The sequence below is a fragment of the Protomyctophum bolini genome (genome assembly GCF_963924005.1).
Source record: "Protomyctophum bolini genome assembly, chromosome: 9".
Lineage (NCBI taxonomy): Eukaryota > Metazoa > Chordata > Actinopteri > Myctophiformes > Myctophidae > Protomyctophum > Protomyctophum bolini.
Genome location: NC_137870.1, coordinates 9,776,555 through 9,796,498, shown reverse-complemented (window position 1 = coordinate 9,796,498; position 19,944 = coordinate 9,776,555). Strand labels below are relative to the sequence as shown.

Genomic DNA, 19,944 nt, shown 5'->3' with positions numbered 1-19,944 from the left:
GTAGGTGACAAAATTTCAGCCAATCTTGAGAGAGTAGCCATTTATCAGCTTAATTTGTATAGTGTTCCAGTTCTAGTTCCAATTGTGTCTCCTCATTTATTTATGTCATCACTTACAATTCCACTTGTTTAATCTGTATCCTGACACCTGACTGTGTTCGCTATCCCGATTGGATAAAGTTGGTATGCCTGAAAATGCATTTTCTATTTAATATTGAAATAAAAAGCTGGAGAGACAACATGGAGACTCCTGTTACTGAACAAACATAGCAATGAGCAGTGATACTCAACCTCAGGCCCGCGGGCCACATCAGGCCCGCGGGACCATTATGACTGGCCCACCAATGAAAATTTAAAAAAAAAAAGAAAAAAAAATCTGGAAAATGAAATAAAAATAAATAAATCTGAATGAAGTTATCTTTAATTACATTATTATAAGTAATACTATTAGAGTTGTACTATTACTCGAACGAAAATAAAAGCTTGGGGGGGGGGGGGGGGGGGGGGGAGATGCAATGCAAATGAAAGACATATACTGTGTATCCCTATCCCTATTCCCTGACATAATTTTATAGCTAAACGGACAGAATTCTATTTTATTTGAATGATGAAACCCAGCTGCCATTAATAGTTGGAAATGGAAATTGCGGAAATTGCGGAAATGGTGGAAATGGAAATTGCGGAAATGGAAATTGCGGAAATCGTAATTGCGGAAATTGCGGAAATGGTGGAAATGGAAATTGCGGAAATGGAAATTGAGGAAATTGCGGAAATGGAAATTGCGGAAAATGCGGAAATGGTAATTGCGGAAATTGCTCTTCACTTATAGCTATCTATTTTCAGGTAGATTGTTTTATTTTACTCAGTCAGCCATATCACTACTCATTTTTTTTCATGAAAAAGGTCATAGCTGGGTAATCTATTTTCAGGCAAATTGTGTTTATTGTATTTTATTTTACTCAGCCATAACCAACTTGCTGGTTGGCAGGCAGGCAGACGGCTACTCATAGACAGGCAGACAGACAGCTACTCATGGACAATTAGGCAGGCAGGCAGACAGCTACTCAGACAGCTACTCATGGACAATTGGACAGGCAGGCAGACAGACAGCTACTCATTGACAGACAGACAAATAACTACTCATGGACAGACAGACAGGCAGGCAGGCAGGCAGGCAAAGAGCTACTCATGTTATGTTATTATGTTATTATAACAGCTACTCATGTTATGTGCAATAATTTGTGCAGTTATGGAAACAGCTCTTTGTGTTTATGCAAGAAAATGTAACACATTTATTTATTTACATATTGTGTGCATGCACATTGTACTTTGATACATTTTGCGAAAATAAAGCAATTGAAAGAGAGAAGTTATCAAGTATCATTAATGTCGTAATTTTATCTACTGGCCCCTGGCCCCTTGCCATTTTTGTAATGTGGCCCACAGGTAAATCTATTTGAGTATCCCTACTGATCACAATATAGAACTTAGTCTTTCAGTATACAAAATTGTCAGGAGGTGGCGCTGTTGACTGGATGGTTTTCTTAAGTAAACTGAGATAAACAGGCACGTTTTGTGTCATGGAAATGATCTACGCCGATGACAGCTTTTACCATTATAAATAAGCCACATTGCAGCATCTGACTGCATCTCTTTGTCTGAACTTGAACTTGACGCTGTGTCCATTGCGTGGTACGTGCTCTCTCAATCTTGTCTGCCTGAAAGGCTTTTGGTAAAACTCATAATATTTCTTTCAGGTATTTGCTGGAGAGATCTCTTAAAAAAAAAAGGGAAAAAAAGAAAAATCTAAGCCAACAGTTAGATTATTGGTCACTCGTGTCTACGCACGGCCAATAGGCTGAGTGTTGCTATGCCTTATCGCTTTGTTGGTTGGACTAGGCGCCTGTCAGTTATTCTTCTCTTCATCTAGTCGAGGTATACAGTACAGTACAGTAACGGTGTGATTGTGAAACAACTCTGTTGGGTACCTACCTACAGCTGCTGCTGCTGCGCGCTGCCTGGGGCTGGCTGGCTGGCGCGTCAAAACATTACTGCATTTGTCTGCACGACCATATAGCCAAGGCTGGGGGGAGACTATACAGACAGGCTAGAGGAAATTTGCCACGAAAAAGGAATGCGAAAGAAGGAGGTTTAGCAGGGCGAATTTTGGGCATTACCGCGAGAAAGACCCTAGGAGGACTTTTTCTACGTGGCGACTATACATTTTTCTTCCCTTCAAAGGTAAATAGTGTTTTTCTCTCCAGTTTGTTTGCTCGCAACTTATTAGTGCATTGGTTGTTATTATACTTTAATTTTATGACAGTGAAGCAAGCGTATATTCTCAAATAAATGCATGAACACAGCCTATTTATTTAGAGCCTATATTATGTATAGTATTTATATATTATAGCCTACTTTTGTTGGGAGTTATAACATTTATGACTTGTGCTGCTAGAACAGTGCATGGTTTTCAACCAGTGGTCCGGGGACCACCACCAGTGGTCCTTGAGGGGGTTCCAAGTGTTCCCCAGCTAAATGAGTTGGTAACCAATTAAACGGTCCCTCATTATAGATAGATCTTTAACTATTGGATCTTTAATTTTACGCTCAAAGTTAAATTATTGTTAAACATCTGCAAATTAGGCCTACTTATAATTTACAAGAAGTCTACACACTTGGCGATGTAGAAGAATTGTTATTTTGATCAACGTTTGCCTGTTATCTCTCCTAATGTTACCAACATCAATACAGCATGGAATTGTGGACAGTCAAAATCTTATCCAACAACCACAAAATATTAGTCTTTGATCTGAGAGGCTTATAAATCTCATCAAACGGTGGTCCGTGGCTCAAATGCAGAATAAACAATGGTCCTTGATATGAAAAGGGTTGAAAACCCCCCCTGTGCTAGAATGATGATGCATGGTCATGGAGGTTGTTATTGTTGTGGATGGGATGGGGAGCTCTCTCTCTCTCTGCAGTGGAGGAGCTGTCTAGTGGGGCTATAATTAGGCTGCTGCACACGCGCACGCTGCGCCTGCATGTAGCCGTGCCCGTGCTTATGTCCTGTATGTGACTGTGTGTGTATGCGCCATCGACAGCTCCCTATCTGTGAGGGGGGCGGGGGCGGGGGGGGGGGGCGCAGTGAGTGAGTGTGAGTGTGCGTCAACAACACCACAGCAATCAATCAATACATCAGTGTGAACAGAGTAGACAGACAGTCATCGGCGAGTCATGTGCTCGTGAATGAACCAAACATATCTGATCAGTGATCAATCATAACCTCTGAAGTAGCCTACGTCTCAGATGGTTTTCATGTTGTTTTCAAAGGCACCAAACGATTGATTGATTGATTGATTGATTGATTGATTGATTGAACGGACATTCTATTAACAGTTTGTAGACTGGGCACAGTTCAAGGAAAGTACAAGTCAATACAAAATCTTTTAAGAAGATAAAGACTTAATTGTTTACTTAAGGGTCCTCCATTTTCAATTCATCAGAACATTTAAACACAGCCAGGCAACAAAAAAATAAAGTGGGAAAACGTGTTGTATACAGTATAGATATAGAAAAACAAATGTCTACTGCCAGTAGAAAGTGGATGCGCGCGTGCAGCCCCCAGTGTTTGGGTCCAGGTAATGGCCTCAGGGCCAGGGTCTCCTAGGCTAGGCTATGGTCCAGGGCCAGGGTCTCCTAGGCTAGGCTATGGTCCAGGGCTATAGGGAGGCATCCCCACCATCTGTGCTGCTGGTGGCTGTCACACTGTGGTGGCTGACTGACTGTAGTTCTGCCCTAGATAAGGTGAACCACTACTGCCTGACTGTGTGACCGGATTCGTCTTATAGCCACCACAGCACTTACATTTTACTCAGAGTAAGAACCCACCCCCACCCCCCACACACACACACACACACACACACACACACACACACACACACGCACAGCCCCCCCCCCCCCCCCCCCAACATACAATTACTGAAATGCTGTATGCGTACTGGTAGGTAAACAAATGTCTGACATGCAACATCCAATGCAAGTCAGTGAGTGATCAGGGTGAGGCGGTGGCCGATGGTGTAGAATAGATGAATTCAATACATTCAACGGTATATACAAATCTCACGTTTTCTCCAATCAACCTTTCCAGTGTCTCTCACTTGACTTCACTGCAGTCAGTGTGTCCATGATGTAGTTAGTTTATCGATCATGTGAGGACTGGAGTCAATATGCAGTGACTGAGTTGGGGTAAGAGAGAGTTGTTGTGGGCCTTGAAAGATGATCTGTCCGTGGGGCCCCATGGTGGGGCCCCTCTCCGTCTCCACAGCACTTACGCAAACGAAGGCACTGGGACTCAACAGAAACTGCTACTACTACTACTAATCACTTTCTCTCTACCATCTTCCCTGACTGTCTCTCTCTATCTGGGTTGCTGATTAAGTATGTGAGCCTATATAAATGCTTTGGATTTATTTGTGCTGACTGCCATCCTAATCTCCCATCAAACTTCTATTCTGTACCACATCAATTAAATGATAGGCAAAATAGCCACAATAAGAAACATCACCAAAACAAGGCATTAAGGGACTCCCTTAAATGCCTAGTTTTTCCCTTAAAGGGAGACAAATGACAAAATGAGGAATGTATGTAGTGCATTTTTGGAATAGAGAATCATGATGCCATTAAAGGCCTCTGCATCATCTAGATCTGATATGGGGCAGAGTGAAGAGTATTTATGTCCGGCCAATGATGTCATTCTTTCTGCTCCATGCTGCTGACTGAGCAGAGCAGCGATTAAGTACCTATACTGTACCGTTGATCTTCAGGGGGCTGCGACGCCGTGCGACGGACACGAGATATGACAAAACATGACAACACAAGGAAAGGATGGAGGGAGGGAGCACACTCACTCTCTTCCCTTTCTCCCTTTACCTCTCTCTCCTGCCTCCCTCCTTCCCTCCCTCCCTCCCTCCCTCCCTCCTTATCAGTCATTCTGTTTTGTTTGCTTCTCTCCCTTGCCGTCATTCTCGTCCCCTTCCTGATTAATTGAAAATGGCAGACTCTTATGTAAACAAGTCTTAACAGTGCTTTTTCTGGGTTTTATCCTCTATTTAGTATTGACCTGTAACTTCCCTTGAACTGTTACTGTACCCATTCTACACAATTCAATTATTCAAACAATCAATTCTCCCACCAACCACCCCCTGCTTGCTCAACTCTCTGTTCTCTTCCCTCCATCTCTCTCTCAGACTCTTTCTTATGCTCTCTCCGTCATTGTCAAGCACAGCACCACTGTCCCCAGTAGCAGCAGCAGTAGCAGCAGCAGCCCTACCTTACATAATAAAGGTTGTTCATGGGATATACGAGGGGCCTGCCTGTGGGCTTGGTGAAGATTCTAGCACGTTAGCATTTTATGGTGACACTCAGAATGGACGACACAGTACACTTAAATGACCTGCTGTAGACGCTGACAGACATGAAGGGTGACCGGAGTAGACAAAGCATCCATACAAGTCAAACAGGAGGCAGACAGACAGCTGGATGGATGGATGGACACACTAGAAGACATATATTGCACGCACGCACACACGCACATACACACGCACATGCGCGCACACACACACACACACACACACACACACACACACACACACACACACACACACACACACACACACACACACACACAGCACATTCAAACAAATGGAATTATATCCAATGCGTTGTTGACTTCTGTACAAATGGCCGAAGATTCGAAGATATGCCTTATTTATGCTCTGTCATGATACAACATCGTAGTGCACAAAAAAAGTGAAGACCCAGAAGTTCACAATCGCATCACATCTGCGACTACACACTGTAGAATGGCTATAGATTATGACAGAGAGATACAGTAGGCATGCAGATACTAGCGAATGGGAGAAAGCTGACACTTGTGTGACTGATTGTCATGTCTGATAAACTGCCTCTGTCGACATAACTTGTGTCTGTACAGTCTTCTCTTTTGATCAAAGAGCGTCTTATTGCTCAATAGCATTGTCTCTGCATCAGCATTTCGTTACAAACAAACAGCTTGTCCTCTCTCCGAGCAGGCTGAGAACAAGCATTGTCTTGGATTTGAACAATCACCTAATTATTGTATTGTTCAAATGCTAATGTTGTCCAAGTGAGTTTAAATTACAATTATTCTGCAGAGATGACACTGACGTGATACTGACATGATACTGACCATGATACTGACCATGATACTGACCATGATGCTGACATGATACTTACCTCTTATGAGACACAGACTCGGTAGAAAACAATGGTGTAATTTTATCATGATCATTAGTGAGGACCAATTATGTGAACATACGTTGAAAAGTGGTGAAGTGGTCATTTAACAGCATTTGAATGAGAATGACTAATCACCAATAAAGAGAGGCTATATTAATTCACAATGTAATGCTGAAAATCAGAATGTAGATACCGGTAGATTAAAAATACAGACTTGTTGTCAGACATCCTTAGCAGACAAAGGTAATCAGAACTCCCATCGCTGCAGCTAAATGTAAATCCATTAGGGGCATATTTGTCTCAAGCAGTAAATCTGACTGACAGTAATAACTAACAACGGGTACTAAAATTCCACAGAGATTGTTCTTGTTCCACATAATTTCAAGTGCTTGCCTTTGCCCTGGCCTTTCTGATGGAAAAGACAACTTCGGGCACGTCTTTCACCGTACGAATGAACTGGAATATGATATTGTGCCATTGTGTGTTTACTCCTCAAATGTTGTTTCATAAAACATGAGGGGAAAAAACATTTAAGTTATCTAATGAAAATAGAGAGTGTTGGTGTGTGTACTGTGTGTGCATGCATACATGCATGCGTGTGTGGCTGTGTACGTACGTGGCTGCATTTAAGGAGGTGTTCCTACATAAACTGAGAGTGTCCGCAGTATGTGTACCGTATGTATCCATAGTGTGTCTGTATATGATACGAGGTGTATGCCTAGGGGTCCTCAGTCAGTGACAACTGTACTGAGGACACTGTTGCCTGAGAGTCACAGTTGAGAAAACAAGGCCATGTCTTATTTATATCACACACTACAGCCCCGTTTCCATTGGCACTGCAGCCTTTATCAGGCTTTTGTCCAACACTAAAAATGTACTAGCCTATTCCATATTGGTCCTGGCTGTAGCCACTGGGACACGCACACTATACACCCTCATTCAGAGTTGTATTTTTATGTACTTATTTATGTAGTTCAGAGATGGCACAGTTCACAGACTGTGGGAAAGATCTGTGAGAAAACGGGGACAGCCCGCCATCATGAACCAGATTCAGTGTAGCATGTGCTTAGAAAGTACCAGTACCTCATACTGAGGTTGTGTGTGTGTGTGTGTGTGTGTGTGTGTGTGTGTGTGTGTGTGTGTGTGTGTGTGTGTGTGTGTGTGTGTGTGTGTGTGTGTGTGTGTGTGTGTGTGTGTGTGTGTGTGTGTGCGATTGATTTATTAATTACATCCAGTACCAAAACTGGAACCATGGCTGAAATGGCATTAAACATATAAAACCATAGAGATTTGAAGTGGACTTGACTGGAGGGCCCCAAATGTATGTTGGCTCTGCATGTAAAGTTAGTCAAAACATACACACTCTGCTGTTGGCTCCAGCCTCCATGCCTGCAGGCCTGTGTTATGTTCCAGCCATGCAGGCCAGCTCGCTAATCTACTCAGTTACCGGGGCACCCCATCAGAAGTATTTTAAGGCCTGGGTTTATTTGGATATCAAGGACGGAGCCTGGCGAGATCCTCACAGTTGTGCTGCGAGGCTAAGTAGATTATCTCCCAAACTTCACAGAATGTGAGGTGGTGTTACTTGATAACCATGTGTACTGAAAGGCCTGAGTTAGTACAACATTACGACTGGCTAGTCTATTAGAACTTGAATGTGAGAGAATGGCATTATTAGTAGAGGACAAGAAGCACACAAATCTGTCTCGACCAGAGAATTGCACAGTGTGCTTAAGCCTTAGCCTAAGCCTTAACCTTTTGGTGTCATAACAAGAATTCCTAAAATTAGAGATTTCGTTTTTTTGAAGGGACACCACACTCGATATAAGTCTATGACTGTCGTTATATCAACCTTTGCTGTAAACACAAAGCTGTAAACAAGGACAATGTCACATCCACCAAGGGTATAGCAGCTAAAAGCCATGAACTAAGGTGTTCACAAGACATTTAGTTTTACTGTTGGCTGGAGTCCACTTTTTAGTGCATCTTTGGTTGCATTTCCGATACGCACAGAAGACTCCTGCTCAGTTTGATCACTGCTAATGGAACAATTGGCCGTACAAGAGGACATACAGTAGTCTACAGAGTCTAGAGATAATGTTGAATAATGTAACCATGCTGGCTGTGGCTCAGGACTTAGAGCAGGTCGTCCAATGATCTCTGGGCCGGCGGTTCGAATCCCGGATGCCCCTGTCTGAATCCCACGTTGCCTCCAAGGAGTCGGTCGGTGCTAGCTAACGTGGAAAGTGAAGACACTGGCGTCGACTGTTCGCCGCTTCACCTCCCAATGAATGGGGAGCATACTTTGGTCCGACTTGGGATAGGGTTGGGGGTTAGGTTTAGGTGTGCTGCCCCGTGCTCGTGGTTATGGTTAGGGTGAGGGTTTGGGGTTAGGTTTAGGTGTGCTGCCCCGTGCTCGTGGTTATGGTTAGGGTGAGGGTTGGGGGTTAGGTTTAGGTGTGCTGCCCCGTGCTCGTGGTTATGGTTAGGGTGAGGGTTTGGGGTTAGGTTTAGGTGTGCTGCCCCGTGCTCGTGGTTATGGTTAGGGTGAGGGTTTGGGGTAGGTAGTCGATCGGACCAATGGTATGTCGGACCAAAGTATAGTAACCCAATGAATGAACCAAAGCGCTTTGAGCACTTGGAAAAGCCCTATAACAATGCCATTATTTCCCCTAACCATTCTCCCTCTTCCAACACCCCCTCCTCCTCTTCCTCAGGTGTGTGCCTCCCTCCCCGCCGGCCACCACGGCCCTCACCTGTGTGCTGCGGTGCTTCCCCTGCGAGCCCACCTGGGCCGGCAGCCCCTTCCTGCACCGCCCGCCGACCCCGCCCATGGTCAGGATGACGCGCTCCAAGACCTTCCAGGCCTACCTGCCCAGCTGCCACCGCACCTACAGCTGCATCCACTGCAGAGCGCACCTGGCCAACCACGACGAGCTCATCTCCAAGGTAAGACAACCCATTCTGACCTGAGATCAGATTCTAAAAAGGTCTTCTGAATCCTGACAGTTTTCAGAAAAAATTGTTTTACTTTAGTAAAACTGCAATGTAGAACTATACTGTGGTATACGAGTAAAAGTATACAAAAGTATTGGCGTCAAAATGTACTTGAAAGTACCAAAAGCAGAAAAAGTACTCACTATGCAGAATGTCTCATTTCAAAGTTTTCAAATGTATGAAGAATATTTTGAAAGCAGATAACAGATCGGCTATTTTCAAATGTCTGAAATTCTTTATTAGGAGTAACCCCTTGAGATGAACGGTCTCGTTTTCAAGGGGTTCCGCAAATTACAAAATACATTACATAAATACAAAAAATATTTGACAGACAATTCAACCAGACAAAACAAAACTATCGAAAGAAAACAATCAACTGCAACAAAATGACAATTGGCCCGAAATGTACAGTATATAGGGCTGAAGTGTTTGATGTATGTTTTGTATAGGCCTAATAATAATAATCAAAGTAACTATTGTAACTAAAGTTTTTAAATAACTGCAGTGGAGTAAATGTACAATATTTGCCTCTGAGATGTAGTGAAGTAGAAGAAGTAATAGTATTGGGAATTGGAAATACTCAAGTAAAGTATACAGGCAGATACCTAAAAAATGTACTTGAGTACAGTACTTATGTAAATGTTACTTCCCTCCGGTGCTCGCCACCGTGGCGGCGTGGCGTGGCGTGCACGTCTCCCATGACTCCACTCATCTCACCAGCAGCAGCAACGAGCGCTTCGGTTGCCCCTGGAAACAGAACGATATTTTTTATTCTGGAAGCTAATCGTTACGCAACCTGGAAAGTGAAGCAGACAAGAGGTCTAGTGCTGTAGTGTATACGGTGTTTGATGGCTTTGTAATTTAATCCATGCATGGTTGAGGTTGTGTCAACACATATACAGTATACTATGATTGTTTTCATGTCCACGATATTTCAGTTTAACCCATTTAGGCTCTGAAAGAATATATTTTACGATTTTTCAAAAATAGCAGACCTACAAGCTCATAGCTCACGACAAGCGCGGACTCAATGTACTTCAATGAAATGCAATACATACAAGAATAAGAAAAATACAAAATCAATAAAATACTAAACTGAGTTATTTCACAATCTAGCTGAAAGCTGGTGAAAATAGGTATAGGATTTTAGTTTGCTTTTAAACAAAGACAATATGACAACAACTAACCTTAGATCAGTAGATAACAGTAGATCAATTGTCAGAGAATTCCACAGAGTTGGACCATAATGATTAAAAGCACCACAACCTGATTTAGAGTTTTCCTTTTTCCTCGGATGATGACGGGTTCTGGGGTGGCACGTATGGGTCAAGCATGTCAGAAACATAAGAAGGAGCCAAGCTAAGCCATTGATAGATTAAAAAATCAATGAGAAGCACTTTAAAATGAATGCTTTGTTTCACTGGGAGCCAGTGAAGTGTCCTCTATCCTCTATAAAACAGGATCTAGTTTTATCCTCTCTTTAAAACGTTGGCAGCAGCGATCTGAACAAGCTGGCGTTTATGGAGCACCTGCTTTGTCAAACCATCATTCCAGATATTAAACCATTGCCTTTATTCTTTATTTGGATCCAACATTAGCTTCCGCTGTGCCGCGGTTGCTCTAATCTTCCACGGGGTCCACACGTTGCCTGAGAGAATGGATTGAGAGAGATAAGCCGGTTAGTGAACTGGATGATAGGCAGACTATCATATTATTCCATATGCAATCATTAAACATTTCTTCAAATAATACAGTATACACACAGCCCTCTCTGTCAGAAGACATCGAAAAGGAAACAGACAAAATGCAGTTGACTCAACAACTAATCTTCCATTTCTTGCAGTCTTAATTTTTCTGGCAAATAAAGCTGTATGCACAACATATGCCAGTCCCCAAAAAGTGCATTGCTTGTGTTAAAACTGCATATTGCATCAATCAGTGATGCCATCACTGTGAGTACAGTATTTGTGAAGTACATTATTAGGAGGGTACATTGACACAAGGGAATGATTTAAACTGGTTAGTTGTGGGTTTCAAATCAACATGTGGTTGTCTGTTGAAGCTAATGAACTGGAATTGCTGGAAGCATGATGGTATCTAATCTAATTATGTGTATAATTCTATTATATATGTTCATTTTACTGTATTTGATGATGCTGTTTCTGATTATCATTAATTACACTTTATTTTCTCCTCTCCTCTCCTCTCCTCTCCTCTCCTCTCCTCTCCTCTCCTCTCCTCTCCCCTCTCCTCTCCTCATTCCCAATCTCCAGTCATTCCAGGGGAGCCAAGGGAGAGCTTACCTGTTCAACGCAGTGTGAGTATCTGTCTGTAATGCTTGTGTTTCCAATGACCCGTTTGTGTCTGAATGAACCTCAGTCTAAAGCTTTGTCAGGGGAACGCTAAAATGCACTGTATAGGAGTTGAATTGATATTATTATAATACTATGCAGTCTGCTAAATATGACATATTGCTTTGATGGCCACTGCAACAGAATTGGTATTTAAGTATGCCTATACTGTATGTAAAGGCACTGTCAAAGCATAATGCCTTGGAGTTCAGGCAAATCAAATGTGAAAATGAGCTGGCTGTTGGAATCTCCATGCTGCATGCATGGCCCCGTGCCCTGTCTGGGTCTGCCTGTAGTAGTTTGCACAATGCAAATGGTTGTGAGGCAGTCAGTCATTCTGGCAAGGCCATACATGGAGCTGAACAAGTTGATGCTGAACCCACTTGCATTGCTCTTTCTTTACTTTACCTCTCTCTCCTCTCCTCCACTCACTGCATGTCCCACCCCTCCCTCCCTCTCTCCCCCTGTCTCTCTCTCTCTCTCTCTCTCTCTCTCTGTCTCTCTCTCGGCAGTGTGAATGTCGGGTGTGGCCCTGCAGAGGAGCGGGTTCTGCTCACAGGCCTGCATGCCGTGGCAGACATCTATTGTGAGAACTGCAAGACTACTCTCGGCTGGAAATACGTAAGTATGCTTGGCCAGAATCATCGGGAGTGTATACTTGTAAAAACATACACAAGTGCAGAAACGGCATCCACATTTAGTTGAGAGGGTGGGGTGGGGGGCTCTTATTATAGACCCTAATTCAGCTTGAACCTATTTGAACCGTTCATAATGTGGATGTAGTGCTACGGCTGTAAAGTCTAGTAGGTATACCGTCCGGTAGGCAACTTCATTTTTCACTGTACTAGTGCAGTGCCCGTTCGGGCGTGGCCGCTATTTATTGGAATGCGTGTCCAGACCCCACTTTTCTGCACCACAAAGGGAGGGGCTGGAAGGAGCACCGGGGCTTGTGATTGGATGAGACGGGCTGTCAGTCAGTGAGGTAGGGAGTACTCCGCTGTAAGGGGGAGGGGGGGGGGGGGGTACGAGGATTCACGATTCTCTGCCTATCGGGTCGCAACTCGAACGGGGCAGAGTCGGTTCAAGCGAACTTCGCAACGTTCGACACGTTCGTCTCTCGCTTTAGCTTGCTCGTGGCTCAAGTTCGCTTGAGACGGCGCCGCTCTGTCACGGTCTAAAGCGAAGGTCCCTCACTTTGTGGGTGAAAGTCCCTCCCTTTGTGGTGCAAAGGAATGTGTTGGTTCCTGGAGAACCGTCCGATCAAGTGATCGACTTAACATTAAAAAGTAAACAGTGCACTTCCTTGGGTCCTCAGAAATACCCCCGCAGTCATTCAGGTGAGTGCACACTGAACAGCAAGATGTGTGAACAGCAGACTGATAGATGAACAACACCTATGTTTTTTACAAGTTGAGGTTACAATGAAAAGACACAACTATTTATACACACACACACCTATTACTATGAATTAAATACTTATTTTACATTGCCTAGTTGCCGTAACGACCAAGTGTAACCCATAATAGAGTTAGCCTCGCAGTGGCCAGACAAGAACGTCCCGGTGCAAAACCCCCCCCCCAAAAAAACAATTGCCCTCGGCGGACAGTGTGATATTAGCCAGGCTAAATTAGAGTCGCGGCAGCTATCTGACCCAACGTTGTGATATTGAACGCCACCCGCCACGCGCTGCCATGCATGTACTTAGTAGAGGTGATATTTTAGGCCTCGGAGTTTATGTGATCTGAACTAGGGGTCCTCGGATGGTCGCTGCCCCATATATCACCGCAGAGTATGTGCAGCTGTCACTGCCAGGTCCCATAAACATGGAGGTGAGAATATAACAGGGTCTTCTTGTGGCTCTGTCTCTGCCTGTATGCCAAACACACGCGCATACATACATGCACACCCTCCCTCCCTCGTGCTGCTGACATACACTATGCAAACATTCCATTGACTTGCATTATTCCCCAGTAGCACCTTACCTTAACCTAAACCTCCACCCTAACATGTCTATCTATAAAAAAAAAAGGTGAGTGATTCGTAACCTCGATAAGACCTCACCCAAATCCTTCTCTTTAAAAATAACTCCCCTCTAATGCGGTCTGGCAAACAGGCCAAACAAAACAGAAGTACCACACGAGATCGTTATAGTGCACAGACATGTGGACATGCGCGTACGTACGTGCACATGTGCAGTACACAACCGCAGAGACACCAAATATGACTGAGTGTGCAGCCGTTATTAATATCGGTTTTCAGGCCCCGGCTTGTTTGTCAAAGTTCCGCGGAGAAGCTTGACCTACTGCCCTCCTCAAGCAACGTATCTGATAACACGCTGAAAGTAGCTCAATACCACACCAGATAGAGAGGCTTCATCATAAAACATGAAGTAATTTACTGGATATATTCAGGTTTACGGCATGTATTTATGCAGATTTGCTTGAGTACTATTGGTAATAATGGAATACACTGCTTAGCGGTGTATTCTTTAACTGAAACAGGTTCAATACAATGTCCACGCATCCAGTGTTAATTTTTTCATAATATTTTTTATTTAGTCTTAGTCCTATTTAGTCTTCTGGAAAAGCCGTTTTTAAGTGTTAGTCAACTAAATTAACACTGCACGCCTCATCTACGCATCATACAGATAGATGTCTTTATCTTATCACATATCTTATCTTTATCTTATCACACACACACACACACACACACACACACACACACACACACACACAGAGCTGCAGTCAGTGCCCCCACAGAGCAGTGGTGTTCCTACTGACAGTTTGAGGATCAAATGGAGTTCAGAGGTTCTTTCAGAAGCGCTTTTAGATACTTTCCATTGGTGCAACACACAGACATAAAGGGTATTTCGTTCTAACTTCTAACCTCTCCGCCTCTCTATCCGTCTACAGGAGCACGCCTTCGAGAGCAGTCAGAAATACAAGGAGGGCAAGTTCATCATCGAACTGGCCCACATGATCAAGGACAACGGCTGGGACTGAGGGACGAGCGGAGCGACCACATGAAGCATGAAGGACAGCGAGCAGCGGACTGGCTGGCTGGCTGGCTGGACGGATGGATGGATGGACAGTCTGTTCGGGGAAACGGGGTGGGGGGGGGGGGAGGGGGGGGAAGGAGCCGGGCATGGTGATGGCGGATGAGTGTGTGACTTTGGTATGGTTGATTTACCATTAACCTCTGTAAACCCCTACCCCCCCTCACTCCCCTCTCCTGCCGCTGCTGATAACCACACACACACACACACACACACACACACACACACACACACACACACACACACACACACACCAGCCCGACAGGTTAGCTGTATACAGAACAGACGGAGCACAGGCAGGCTGACACTTAGAAGATCATTGTATGAAACTAGCAGAGCTAGATGACCGTCCGTCCGTCAGTGGCAGAAGAAGAAAACAAGGAGAAGAAAGCCTTGTTGTATATTCTGCATTGTGACTGCAGCAGTCATGATTTAATGATCGTAATTCAAACACCCGAAGCAATACAGTCAATGCTGGTCCTTTTTTTTTTTTATAACAGGGGCAATTACTACTAACTGCTAACTTGACATTTTTAGTTGCAGAAGAGAAATGCCTTCCGAATGGAAATGTCGTCAGAGAGAGAGAGAGAGGGCCAGTGTCCTGGTTTGACAGGGTTCACTCACTGGCCCCGGTTTTAAACAGCTGACAGGCATTCCCAGGGCATCCCCCTGATGCCCTGGGAACAGCTTGAATGAGACGTACGCCCCGAGATGGTTAATGTCAAATCCAGCTGATCTGGGCCATGATGATGCCAGCTGGGTCAGTAAGGCTTGGCACGAAGGCTCACAGGCATGCTGTCTGCCAGGCCCAGGCTGGCCTGACCCTGACCCTGGGTGGGCTGGGATGGGATGGGGCAGGGGAGAGTGGAAGACCCTAATCCACTTCTGTGCTGCTTGCTTGCGTGGGGGGGGGGGGGTGTTTTACGGAGTCAGCTGGCCAGAGTAGTCTGCATGCACCAGGTCTTAGCAGCAGCTACGTAGTGACGAGGCTTAGTTAGAAGAGCCAGGGTGGTGGGATGACAGTGACAGGGATTCAAACAGACATCAGCTTGTCCTAAAAACCCTCGGAGGAATTTGACCTCGCTCGCATCAGCAGTGGACTGGAGTGAAGTGAAGCAGCTAGGAGGACCTTTGGGTTTTTCCAGTTTATCCGTTCGTTGATGCGCAGTCACTGTACTGTAAGGTGAACCGTCGCTTTTCCTTCTGTGTACGTGCGTCTAGTGCCGGTAATACATCTCTGGGTCTACCTTTAGTCACTTGGGCTGGTTTGAATTACACGGCATAAGCGTGTCTCAGGTGAACCACTTGGGCTGGGTTTCCCAAAAAGTGTCGTTCATCATAACGCAAGCTCTCCTCCTCCTCCTGCCTATTTTAAGTGAACAAACACATATTATACAATATTATGCACAGTGGTGGGAAAGTACTCAAATGTTTTACATAAAGTAAAAGTATCAATACCGGAATTAAAAATGTACTTGGGTAAAAGTACAAAAGTATTTGAGGCAAAATGTACTTGAAGTACCAAAGTACTCATTGTGTAGAATGTCCCATTTGAAGTTTTCAAATGTATAAAATTCTTTTGAAAAAAAATAGCCGATCTACAAGCTCACAAATTACAATGGGCATTTTCAAATGGCATTTCAAAATGTATATAGGGCTGAAGTGAGTAATGTTTTGTACCGGTTATAATAAACCAAATCTACAAAGTAGTAACTGAAGCAGTCAAATAAATGTAGGCTATAGTTGAGAGATAGATAGATAGATAGATAGATAGATAGATAGATAGATAGATAGATAGATAGATAGATAGATAGATAGATAGATAGATAGATATGCGCTACCCAAAAAACACATGTGTGGTATTTTTCCAAAAGGGAAAGGGACTGTAAACAGCCCTTAACACTTCACGCTCGTGTTGTATGGCCTCCTATAGTAACTTTCTTCAACTGCTTTAAAAGCTGCTCACACAGTAAAATCATGAAAATGTAACTCTAAAAGTGTACATAATACAGGTATGTCACCAAATGGTCCCATATTACCAAACAACCCTTAAATTAAGGGTTGTTTGGTTACATTTGACCATGCACACTCTCAAAGTTACAAATGGATACATTAACACTGAGGATCATACCGCCTAATTCGCGGGATGGTGCCGCTTGCCAGAAATATCAGAGTTTTTGTTGAGTGAGCCCATTGTGTGGCCAATATAAACTAGGCTTTAGAGTTATTATGAGGGATAACATTAGAGAAGGCCAGACATCAACACATCCTCACTGGGCATTTAGTCTCGCGTAGCCAGACAACTATTCCACAAATCTCCAAATGCTACGTAGAGTCTGGAACTACAACTAGAGCCGAGTACTTCGGCCGAGTAACGGAAGCTGTCTCTGCTGCTCAGACCGGAAAGATATTAAACCAATCACGACGCGGTGCTTACGGAGCTGTAGAAACACACCCGAGACGTCATACGAGCGGTAGATTCATTTTATTTTATGTATTCATTATATTTGTTGCACGGATAGTTGAACACAGAAAAGTATCATGTAATTAACACCGACAAAACTAGTGAAAGAAGAAACAATGCCAAAAACGAACTAGCCATCTTTAGCTTCAACAATCGACACGCTGTTTTGCTTCGAGTAGGACTTGTTTTGGCACCAAGTGAAAATCATTGGAAAGAGCCTCTGTTCTCCAGACTGTATGACGGAAGCGTTTGAAAATGACGAGAGGCAACAGTCTGGCCACGCGAGATTTAGAGAAGGCCAGACCTCAGCACATTCACACTGGGCATTGGGATCACACAGCCAGGGATGCTCCGTTGCTAGGAATGGTTTGATGAAATCCGTTGCTCTGTGGGTCACTACAGTATGTGTCATGTTGTTATCAGCATTTGCCCTTAAAGTTACTCAGTGTATCACAAGCTTAACTCCATATAATCTAACTAGAACCATGTGGGCCTGAACAGAATACAGTGGTCATTTATATTACATCTACTTTTTGTAGGCGGGAGTTATAGTATGAAGTGAATCTTCATGGTTCCCTCTGCAAAAAGGCTGCGGGACTTTGACATTGGATTTTTCCATTATTGCCGAACATAATCTCTGTCGAAAATGAAAGTTAGGCCACAAACGAACTAGTACACCTCAGTTGACCTCAAGGTCACCACGATGAATGCTAGTGTGTTCGACATGATGATTGATGTGTAATGTTACTTGATGAAATAAGCTTAGTGGGATATTCACTGATGTATTGTATTAACTGCAGACATTATTTCAGGCATAAAAACAAAACAAAACAAAACAAAACACGGGGAGTGCGAGAATGCTAACTCATTTTTTTAATTTAAGACTGCAAACTCTGGCAGGCTGCCCATAATCTCTTCTGTAACGACAGCACCTGACTAGGGTTCGGACACGGAACCGGTTCTATTTCAGACCCGGTTCCGAGATTGAAGAACCGGAATAGGTTCATTCGAATTTGGAAATGTTTCTGGAACTTTTTTTTTTTCATCACACTGTCAGAGCTGGTACTATGTGGACTTGATGTCTGCTATTACAATTACTATAATACCAGTGGTTCTCAAACGTTTGAGAGGATAAAAATGGTTCCATTTGTACTCTCTCTGCGTTACAGTCCTGTAAGGATCCAATTGGAGTCCCCTATAGTACTCATTTAAGGGAACCGTTAAGGAATCGGAGTGTTAAGAGGGAATCTCGTTAAGGAACCGGATGGTTCCCAACCACGTGCTCCGAAACCCTACCGGGTTGTGCAAGGACGCGCTGTGATTGGCCAGTATAGCCACTTTGACGCTCTCGCCAAAACATGACTTACTACTCTGTCCTTTTCGGGAGGCACTTCTGCGTTGCCACAGAAGCGGGCGTGGCTATAAGCACAACCCGGGTCGGATTTCGAATGTCGCTTCCCAACCCTATACGCCTGACTGACGAGTTGGTCCAGCCCACCAATCAGAGCCAGGGAAAGTATAACCACAGCACAACCAAAGAACCCGCCCATCAACAATAAATTGACCAAACAAAAGATCTTTGTTTTTGCTTTGGGCAACGTGTTCATGGGAGTTATTATTGTGAATAGCTGGAAGCCAAGGTTGTGGATAGCCTTTCTCTGTGATAAATATATATATATATTATATAATATATATATATGCATTATGATTTTGTAAATGGCAGATCTTAATATATGAATATATATTCTATTTACTGTATTCACCGTGAGAGTTACAATTTGTGTCAACCTCTGTGTTACAAACTGTAAATAGTGTCAATGTATTGTATTTTATTTACAATTTTGTCAGATGACGGATGCTCTTTCTCTCTCTCTCTCTCTCTCTCTCTCTCTCTGGTACCCCAGGTTGGCTGTATGTATGATACTTACTACTTTTTTACTGAAAATATGTTTCAATTTTAATGTCTTTTGTAAAGGATGATGATGATGATGATGATGCGGACTATATCATTGGATCTTCAACAATTAAAATGCACCTTGATATCTACATTATGGAATGTGCCTTAATAGTTCCTTTATGCAGTATGTTAGGCCTCAGTCTTGTCTTATTAGTTTTGTTCACTGTGGGGGGGGTATTCTCAACCCGTTTAATTTCAAGATATGATATTATGTCATGCACGGGACCCAAACTAGTGAAAATAGTAGAACTACAAAAGTAGTAACTACAAACAAGTACAAAGTAGTACTGTAGTTCTACTTTGTAGTTCGTAGTAGTTTGGCTACTTTGTTGAACTACTACTACTTTGTAGAACTACAATGTAGCTTGGCTACTTTCACTACTTCTTAAACATTTGTTGTCATCTTCAACTGTGGATACACTCAGAGCACTCAACAAGCTATAAGTGACATGGTGATGTCACAGCACTTCTCTCTTAAGGCCTAGTCATACTCCAGTTTTACTGTAGGTGATGATAAAGGTGACAGAGAGATGTGTTTGGGTGAGCGGTGAGTCGCTTATCACCGCGGCTGGCTCAGTGACGTCATGTTGTAGTTTTCGGTGGTCACCTTATCACCTAAAACTGGAGTATGAACAGGGCTTTATATGGTCCCCATGCTGATAGGTGCATCATCAATCACCCCTTTTCTGCTGGGAATGGAAAAACAAAATGGCTGGCTGCTCTGTGCGTTTATCACCAATATTGCCTTGAACCAAAGATTAATGAGTCTCTGCGTTAGCTTGTGTGTGTGTGTGTGTGTGTGTGTGTGTGTGTGCAAATAACAGGTGCCATATGCCTGTTATTCA

General features: G+C 43.6%; 1 protein-coding gene across 2 annotated transcripts; it reads left to right on the top strand.

The window, feature by feature from the left end:
• Positions 1 to 1,644: 1,644 nt before the first annotated feature.
• Positions 1,645 to 19,193, top strand: LOC308320914 (protein yippee-like 2). 2 transcript variants are annotated; one of them, XM_080771652.1, is made up of 5 exons: positions 1,645 to 1,691; positions 8,993 to 9,224; positions 11,546 to 11,589; positions 12,136 to 12,244; positions 14,536 to 19,193. In XM_080771652.1, the coding sequence occupies exons 2-5, from the start codon at positions 9,108 to 9,110 to the stop codon at positions 14,623 to 14,625; spliced, it is 360 nt and encodes a 119-aa protein (XP_080627778.1). In that variant the 5' UTR covers positions 1,645 to 1,691; positions 8,993 to 9,107; the 3' UTR covers positions 14,626 to 19,193. The 2 variants fall into 2 exon arrangements, with proteins under 2 accessions (XP_080627778.1, XP_080627777.1); XM_080771651.1 differs by lacking the exon at positions 1,645 to 1,691 and adding an exon at positions 1,791 to 2,240.
• The last annotated feature ends 751 nt before the right edge of the window (positions 19,194 to 19,944 follow it).

Excerpts from the sequence above, each read along its gene's own strand:
- LOC308320914 (XM_080771652.1), top strand. The coding sequence starts at position 9,108 with ATGGTCAGGATGACGCGCTCCAAGACCTTCCAGGCCTACCTGCCCAGC. Across the intron at positions 11,590-12,135 it reads GCTTACCTGTTCAACGCAGT|TGTGAATGTCGGGTGTGGCC; the intron begins GTGAGTATCTGT and ends CTCTCTCGGCAG. Across the intron at positions 12,245-14,535 it reads CTACTCTCGGCTGGAAATAC|GAGCACGCCTTCGAGAGCAG; the intron begins GTAAGTATGCTT and ends ATCCGTCTACAG.